This window comes from Galeopterus variegatus, unplaced genomic scaffold, assembly GCF_000696425.1.
Source record: "Galeopterus variegatus unplaced genomic scaffold, G_variegatus-3.0.2 Scaffold4911, whole genome shotgun sequence".
NCBI lineage: Eukaryota > Metazoa > Chordata > Mammalia > Dermoptera > Cynocephalidae > Galeopterus > Galeopterus variegatus.
Window position 1 is genome coordinate 73,152 of NW_007731022.1, and position 8,787 is coordinate 81,938.

The following is an 8,787-nucleotide window of genomic DNA, read 5'->3' on the forward strand; positions in this document are numbered from 1 at the left end:
CAGGCGCCCCCGCCCGCCCAGCAGGTCCCCCCGCGCTGTGGACGCGCCCGGGGCGGGGTCTGCGAGGCGCCCACGCCGGCCTGCAAGCCCGCGGGACCGGCCCGACCGAGCCGCCGCCATGATCATCCCCGTGCGCTGCTTCACCTGCGGCAAGATCGTCGGCAACAAGTGGGAGGCCTACCTGGGGCTGCTGCAGGCCGAGTACACCGAGGGGTGAGGCTCCGCGGCGGGCGGGCTGCGTCCCCTCCGGCCCGGCTCTCGGAACCGCTCTCAGGCGGTCGCTGTCCCCCTGCTCCCCAGCCTCCTGTCTGCTGTGAGGCCACCCTCTGTCCTGCGAGCCTCGCTGTCTTTTAAAATGCGGGACAAACTTCCCGACCACCTCGGCCTCATCTCCAGGCTTTCAGGGCTGTGGGGATGGGACCCTTTTCCTGTGTTTGTCCCTTCCCGACGCAGCTGCCACCACGCCTGTCCAAGTCCCTGACCCCCGCTGGGGTCTGACCGTGGACAGCTGTGTGCCTTTCGTTTATTGTGGGGTTTTGGCGGCTGGCATTGGGAACTGAGCCCTTGATCTTGGCGTTACAAGGCTGCGCTCTAGCCGTTGAGCTAATCGGCCAGCCTCGGTCACATTCAAAGCCCTACGGCTGTCGTGGGCCAGTCTACCGTGGACCGCCAGTGTACGTGTGTTGGGTGGACCGGGAAAGTGAACGGACGGACCGAGCAGGCCGCTAGAATGACCGGCATGGGAGTGAGTGGCTGGCACCCAGCGCAGGGATACAGTGGGTAGAAGCCTCCCCCTCTGTCCTCTGCCACAGGAGCCAACGGTGTGGAGCTTTCCTGGAGGCCTTGCGGTGACTGGGGCTAGGCTCCAGGGTAATTGAGGTTTCCGGTTGGCTTGGGAAATGGGAGAGGTGGCTCACTGGAGACGGTCTCTCTCCCTGATTTGGGTGAGCAGAGCTGAGGAAAGATCCACAGCAGCCGAGGGGGGCTTGCTTTGGCCAGGGCAAGGCACCTGTCTCTGCTGGGGACACCAGGATGGAGGGAGGTCTGCAGGCCCCACTGATGCACTTTCTCACCTGGGGGAGGGAAACCAGCTAAGGGGTGGGGCCCATCCCAGAGAGCCCCAGCCGTGGGAGGTCTGTGCTAGGTGAGGGGGTCCAGTAATCAGCACCTAGATCATGGTGGTTGGCAGGGGGCTCAGTCTTATCTCACCCAAATAACGCCACAAGAAGCTGCCCCAGCCCTGGATACAAGAGCCTGAAACACGGGCAGAAGACAGGCTGGAGGCTGGAGCAGCTGGAATGTGGGCACGCACGTGGTGTGGGGGTGTGAGCCCAGGCCTCAGGATGCTGGCTAGAGCAGGTCAGAGAGGAGGTGCCCCAGGCTGTACCCCAGGTGGGCGTGTCCAGGTTACTCCAGCCAGGTCAGTGCTGGGCCTCAGCCCCTGATGCAGGTGGATCTCCACCTTGCCTGTACCTGGGGTGGGTGGAGGAAGGTAAGCAGGCCCAATGCCCAGAGCGGGTTGGATGTGGACTCCAGGCCTGTAAAGACCAGAAAACACAGCAGCCTCACTGCTCCTCCCCTTGATACAGGGACGCCCTGGATGCGCTGGGCCTGAAGCGCTACTGCTGCCGCCGCATGCTGCTCGCCCACGTGGACCTGATCGAGAAGCTGCTCAATTATGCACCCCTGGAGAAATAGCTGTGCTGACTACGGGCAGGGGTTGTCTTGCCCAGAACTCACGAAACAGGGGTGTCGGGGAGCTGGGAGCAGTGCCTGAGCACAGCCATGTGGGCTTGTGTCTCCACTCTGGAAGGCATCAGCCAGTAAAGGTCTTTGCAGAACACCTAGAGATCCTGCCTGGCTTTGTGAGGCTCCCTGTGTGTTCCTGCGCCGGGCTCATGCCTGAGGCTGCCTGGCGCAGCTCCTCCCCTTCCTTGGAGCTGTTCTCGCCTGGTCTGTCTTAGGGGCTCTTGCTTCCACTTCTCCAGTCCCAGTACCCCACTACGATGTCAGTGTCAAGGACTAGGCCCAATCCCTCACACTGTGCCAGAGCCCACAGCAGGAGGCAGAACCCCTGCTGGCTGGACCCTAGCCCCCAGTCCTAGGGCTACTCTGTTTCACGTGGTGCCCCTTTATTATTTTTTTTTTAAAGATGACTGGTAAGGGGATCTTAACCCTTGACTTGGTGTTGTCAGCACCACGCTCTCCCAGGTGAGCTAACCGGCCATCCCTATATGGGATCCAAACCCGTGGCCTTGGTGTTATCAGCACCACACTCTCCCAAGTGAGCCACGGGCCGGCCCCACATGGTTCCCCTTTAAATGGCACGGTCAGTAGCCTTCCACCCCTGCTTCTCGTGCCCTCCATCAGGTGGGCATCCTAGAGTGGTTGCCGTCCTTGCAGTCTGAGAGGGAGTGCCATCCTCAAGGCAGTTGCCTCAATCTTGGGGGGTGGCGGGGGAGGGCGCTCTCCCTTTGGAGTGTGTCTGCCCATGGTCTGACAGGCACAGACAACCAACCATGCTTGGGGGAGATCCTGGCATTCCCACCCCCTTGTTTTAGGTGCATCTCAGGCTGAGCACAGAAACCCCCATATCCTCTCTCCCAGAATCTAAAGAACCAGATTGTCTGGGGCCTGAACAGTGTCTGCTGGGGTCACAGCTGGCTCCCTGCCCACCTGGTGCCCATTCCAGACGGTCCTGCTCCCAGAACCCTTCCAGCTCCACCCAAGCCCAGCAGGCAGGGCAGACCCTGCCCCTTGGCCAGGTCCCTGCAGAGGAAGAGGGGCAGCGCTCAGCCTCCACAACCAGCCCTGAGACCCCCCACTGCTGGGACAGGGGGTGGCCCTGAGGAGGCTCTTCTGACTGGCACTCAAGGCTGTGTGCAGGCTGGAAGAGCTGGCTCCAGAGGGCTCTGCTCTAACTCAGGCTGAGGCTTAGGAAGCTGGAGGCTGTCGCCCTGGGCTTTGGTGGATCCTGGTGCCCTCCAGCTGGCAGGAGGCAAGAGTGTGCTGACTGCAGGGGGAGTGGGAAGCAGCTCTTCTGGGCACCTTCAGGGCTGGCCTTGGCTGCCTAGATGGGGAAGATGGGGTCTGCCAGGAGTGTACATTCTGAGCTTAGGTAGAGGGTACAATGGCTGGGGCCTGGCTGCCCCTTCAGGCCCAGCACTCACCCCACCCTGGCTCCATCCCGGGTGCACTTGCACCATGCATCGTGCCCTCTGACCCCCAGCACAGTCTGTAGGCTCCTCCATAAACACCCTACTCAGCCTTCGGGCTTCCTCAAACCCCCCACCATCTGACCCCACCCCCTCACCGCCTGCCACAGCTCTTGCCTGGGTGTGGCCTCGTCGCACCCATACCAGGGACCGGCAACAGGATCGCAACCCTCGGTGTCGCGCCCGTACCGGGGACCGGTGACAGGATCGCAACCCTTGGTGTTGCACCCGCTCTGCGCTCAGCCAGTGAGCGGGAACCGGTCTCCACATGGGATCCGAACCCTCGGCGGGAGCGCCGCCACGCTCTCAAGCAGCGCACTCTCCAGTGCGCCACCGGGCCAGCCCCAGAGGGATCTTTGTAACCACAAGTGGGTCCAAGGCTACAGTTCTTGTGAGGCCCCACAGACCTCTAAGGTCTCCTTTGGTTTCCTCCACACAAGGGGCTCCGATCTTCAGGAATGTGCTGGGTTCTTCCTGCCTGGAGGCCTGTGCTCAGCTGTCCCTGCCACTGGCCTACCCACCCCCCCCAGCCCTGGGAGCTATCTGCTCATGCCTGCCCACCCTGGACCCTGGGAACTGCCCACCTGGCTCCTGCTTTGAGTGGGTGCGTCTGTCCACCTGCTGGACGCAAGGGCCCTGAAGACAGAACCATCTGTTGCTTTTGTAAGTTCACTAGTCCACAACACGCGTTTATTGAGCACCTATTAGGTGGCAGGAGCAGCTCTAGGCATTTGGGGTACAGCAATGAATAAAACCAATAAGTCTCCTGCCCCTGCACAGGGACGTTCTAACAGGAAAGGTGATGCATAGTGATTATGTGGCATTTCAGGTGCTGGTGACAGCAGTGGGAAAACAGCCAGGGCTCTGGCTGGGAGGAGTGGGCAGGGATGTATGCCAGGGGGACCAGGGCACATTTGGCTTCCCCTGAATGGGACAAGACCACACGTCTCGAGGAGAGGCACCAGGTACCTGAAGCGCCTGGCCTGTGTACGGGCCCAGTGCCCTGCACCCCCTGCCCCTACTCCACCCACCAAGGACCCTTCCAGAGGCAGTCTGCCTCTGACCTCCTTGCAGGGGGTGTCCAGGCGGCTGGGCCAGGCCAGCCCAGTTCTGCCTAAACCCAATCCCAAACTGAACACAGGCATTGAGAAGCACCCCCACAACCCCACCACCCCACTTCCAGGCCTAGGCCCCAAACAGTCCCTGACTGCTGAGGAGAGGCCTAGGACTTTGGCGTGCAGCAAAAGGCACTTGACACTACCTCTGGGGGTGGGGTCGGCAGAGGTCCTGGTGGTGCACAGGGGGCCGCAGGCATGATAGCACAACCACCTCCCTGGCAGGGAAGGGGGGCGGAGAGGAGGGAATGGAGTCCTGGGACCCCAGCCCCCCGGGTGATCAGTAGTGTCAGCTCAGTAGTCAGGTGGGAAGCTGCAGCAGAACACAGGCGGGCCTCGGGCCAAGCCCAGGGCAGGTTCAGTAGTGCTCCAGCTTTAGGCTCCTGTACAGGCAGCATGTAAAGATCATGCCGAAGACCTGTGTGCAGAGCCGGGTGGGCATAAGCGGGTGCCATGGGCCACCAGCCAACCATGTCCCCCACCAAGTCACCCCCAAGTCACCTGTACACAAGCAATGCCAATGCCCACAGCCCCGATGACCCTCAGGTGCTCCTGGATGAAGGTCTCCAACTTGGTGATGCAGCCGCCCTGGTGGGGTGGGGGTGGGTTGCAGAGGGTGGGCCCAGCTGGCTCCCACCCCACCACAGGACCTGGTCAGCCAGGCCCTAGCCAGCTCAGCCATTCACTGGGACGCCTACCTACCTCCACCTTGTAGATGTTGGAGGCGTGGTCCCGCTGCCCACAGCCGGCCACCACTGTCTTGCAGCAGCTGTCGGGTACCACACGGCCACCTGCCTCATCCGAGCGGATCCACTCACTATCTCTCCAGTCCTGGGAGTTGTTGCTGCCACAGCAGTGGAACTGCAGTGGGAACACGGCATAGGCTGAGCCCTAGGGCCAGAGGCCCCTGCAGACCCAATGTGCACAGCCCCTGCTCCCACAGAGGCCCAGGGAGGCCCTGGGTGCATGTGGCCCTCCCAGCACCCACCTCTTGCTGCAGCTTGTCCACAGCACTGGTCACACCCTCGTGGCCCGGCTGGTGGTACTGCTTGGTCATGGTGTCCTTCAGGTTCTCCTTGAGCTCTGTGTTCAGCTGGGGGTGGGGTGGTGGGAACTTCAGCCTCAAAGCCCCAGATGTCCAAGGTGGGGCTGAGAGAGCCCAGGATGGCGGGAAAGAGGCCCGTGGAGGGCTCAGAGCAGAATGGAAGGACTGGGGTCTGATGGTGGCTCTAGGGGGTATTGGGTGGGACTGGGGGAGTAACCAGAGTCACCGTGGGGAGGGGCAGGGAAAGTCTCCAGATCCCCTGGACACCTGCCTCTCCATGAACCCTAAGGTGGGCAGCTTGGGTGCTGCGGGCAGGTGGTCTACCCCTGCAGTCCACCCTCTCCTGTGAGACCTGGACCCCACCTCCAAGGCTAGATGACACAATGACCAGTGCTGGAGTGGCAGGGGGTGTCATGTGTGCATGTCTGTGTCTGTGTGTGTGTGCACACCTCACCTGCTGGTAATAGACGTAGGCCAGGACACCAGCAATGATCTCCAACAGGAAGATGATGAGCAGAAGGATGAAGTACTGGGGGGCAGGAACCTGGTGAGGTGGGCGGGGCAGAGACTCCCCATCCCGGGAGGACCCCACAGAGCAGAGCCTGTGCCCCCAGCTCCCTATGGCTGCAGCGTGAAGGTTGCAGGCAGTGGCTGGGAGCTGGGGCTGGGGGCGGCCCCGCTCCTGGATGCTTTCTCATGGGGCTGCTGTCTTCCCTCAGCTAGAGCAGCCAGGATGTGGGGCCCATGGGACTGGGCAGGCGGAGAGGGGCCAGGCCCTCAGGTGAGCACCACAAGGCCAGCATGCAAGGCCAACATGCATGTCACACTTGACCCCCGCCAGTCCGGGCCCTAGTGCCAGCGCCAGCCCCAGGCAGCTAGGGAAGGAGCCCCTGCCCAGGCCCCCATCCCCACCACGCCCTGCTGACCAGGCGCAAAAGGTTCCGCCGCTCCTTGAAAGTGGCACAGCAGCCCAGGACACCAGTCACCATGACAACAATGCCAGCTACCACCAGGATGTAGGCTGTGGCCAGGTAGGTGCCTGAGGCCAGCAGGCTGATGTAGTCACTCTTGAGGGCCAGCGTCCAGACGCCCACTGCCATGACAGCCAGGCCAGCCAGCTGCAGGCAATGCACACTGGTCACCATATCTGGCCCAGGGCTGAGATACAGGCCCAAGGAGGGAAGGGGAGGTGAGGGTGGGCAGGCAGGCCGCTCCTCACCCAGAAGCAGCAGTTGTAGGTGAAGAGCAGGTACTTGAGGCAGACGGTGCCGCACGTCGCCTTCTTCTCGCTGAACTCACCCATCCTGGGGCTGTGAGGTGGGGCAGGGGGTCAGGTGGCCCACAGCACCCGCCCCTGACTGGGAGGACACGAGGGGGACAGAAGCAGGGAACACGGGGTCTGAGCCAACCAGCTGCCATGGGAGAAGACCTGGGAGAGAGCTTCCCTGGGAACCAGAACACTTGCCAGCTCAGCCCTGACCCCCATGCCACCAGGGCGGGCCCCTGGTGCCCACAGACCTGGGGTCATGAAGGACCCCCAACCATCACCAGCTGACTCATCCCTGCTGGCAGCTGGGGGCGGAAGCCCCAGCAGGCACCTAGGAGTGAGCTCATGCAGGCCCCTCCCGCCTCCCCATGGCATTCCCTGGGCGCCACGTCACAGGCTGGCAGGAACCTACTACCGCCGGCAGAGGGGTGGGGAGAGCAGGGGAAAGAGGCAGCAGAGGGACGGGGCTTGCCCACCACAGCTTGGCCCCTTGCTAAGGCTCTCTGGGCACCTTCCTTCTCTGTCAAAGGCAGCCCTTCCTTTCCCTCCTGCCAGGTAGGGTGGAGCCCACCAGTCCGGTAGACCCACACTCTCCTCAACACCTGAGGGTGGAGGGCACTGTTCTTCCTGGAAAGGCAGGAGCCACACCAACCCCAGCAACCCCCAGGGTCACCCTGCCCCCTGGGCTGTTCTGTGATGGGGAGGGCAGGGAGGGTGTGGGGCGCAGACAGCAGCTGAGTGCCCCGGGCCATGTTTCCAGACAGGCTGCTGCCAGGGCTGGACTTTCACCGCCTGCCAACTCTGCCCCGCCCAGCACTCACCTGGCTGGCTGGGGACGGCTCCTCTGTAGGACAGGTGGACAGAAGTTCCCCAAGACGCTCTGCTAGAGAGACAGGGACAATTCACAGGTCTGGCCTGTGCTGGGCAGGCAGGATCCTGCCACCCCTCCTTGTGGCCACCCAAGGCAGTGGGCCAGTGCTGCTGCCAGAGCAGGCAGCACTCTACAGGCAGAGAGAGGAGCAGCCAGGCCCGGTATTTTGGTCCTAGCTAGGGTGGGGCAGAGCAGAGGACATTTTTGGACAGTCTGATCCTGGGAGGGACCTCACGCCTTCTCCAGTAGCCCCACCCTGGCCTTTAGCTTCAGAACTGCTACTACCCCTTCCCCCACCAAACAGCAGCAGCTGCACCCTGGGGAAAAAAGAAGGTGCTGAGCTGGGTGGGAAAGGTATGGACCCTGACCAGTGAGCTCTGGGCACAAAGACTTCCACCACTGAGCTGGGGCAAGGACAGAACGGAACTCCTGAGCTGAGGAAGTGAGGACAGACCTCTCTACCACTGGGAAGGCATGGAACTGTACCTCTGAGCCAGGGTGGGGAAAAAGACCTCCACTACTCAGCTGGGGGTGGGGAGGGGCATGGAACTGCACCTCGGAGCTGTGGAGAGAGGGAACAGACCTCCACCATTGAGTTTGGGGTGGGGGGCATGGAACTGCGCTTCTGAGCTGGGATGCGGGGACAGACCTCCATCACTGAGCTGGGGGTGCACATACACCCTCCGTGGCTGAGCTGGGGCCCAAATACATGTCCCATTCCTGAAGGGTAACACAAACCGACCCCACCCACTCAAGGATGTGCATCTGGGCCTGGCTCTGGGGTCCCAGGCCCTCTGGGGAGGCTGGTTTCAGACACGGACCCAGCCCCCACTGCCAGCACAAGGGCGACGGGCTGAGGAGTGGCCCCTCTTCCCGGGAATGCCTGGTGGAATCTAACCTTCCTGGGAAAGGGCCGGCACGGGACCCTGGACTGGCCAGAAATAGCTCCTGCGGCCTGGGACGGAGCTGCCCCACCCCCAGTCCCCTGGACCTGACCGGGCCAGTCAGGGGGATCCGGGACTCCGCTCCAGCCAGGCTCGGTGAGGAATCCCCGCGTCACCGCTATGAGGTCACCGCCGCCACTGCCCCCCGGGCAGTGGGCGGGCCAGCGGGGGAGGGAAGGGGACCGGCGTCCGGAGACAATGAGCGGGGCGTTCGGGCGGCGAATTCCGGGACACCTCGTGCTTAGGGGGCCGCCAGGCCTGTCCCAGGACCCGGAAGTCTCTTCTCCCTTCCCCTGCGCCCCAGTGTCCGCCTGGCTGCCCGGCGTCCGG

At 62.9% G+C, this 8,787-nt stretch overlaps 1 protein-coding gene and 1 long non-coding RNA gene across 2 annotated transcripts; one reads left to right on the forward strand and one right to left on the reverse strand.

The window, feature by feature from the left end:
- Positions 1-56: 56 nt before the first annotated feature.
- LOC103604001 lies at positions 57-1,842 on the forward strand. Its single transcript, XR_551676.1, has 2 exons — positions 57-213; positions 1,590-1,842. It is a non-coding gene; the product is annotated as an uncharacterized LOC103604001 (long non-coding RNA).
- Positions 1,843-3,870: 2,028 nt separating this feature from the next.
- CD151 (CD151 molecule (Raph blood group)) lies at positions 3,871-8,431 on the reverse strand. Its single transcript, XM_008588580.1, has 9 exons — positions 8,412-8,431; positions 7,464-7,522; positions 6,595-6,685; positions 6,302-6,493; positions 5,830-5,904; positions 5,319-5,423; positions 5,033-5,191; positions 4,832-4,918; positions 3,871-4,748 (listed from the first exon to the last, which is right to left on the reverse strand). Exons 3-9 carry the CDS (start codon positions 6,676-6,678, stop codon positions 4,689-4,691), a joined length of 762 nt encoding a protein of 253 aa, XP_008586802.1. The 5' UTR covers positions 6,679-6,685; positions 7,464-7,522; positions 8,412-8,431; the 3' UTR covers positions 3,871-4,688.
- Positions 8,432-8,787: the final 356 nt, after the last annotated feature.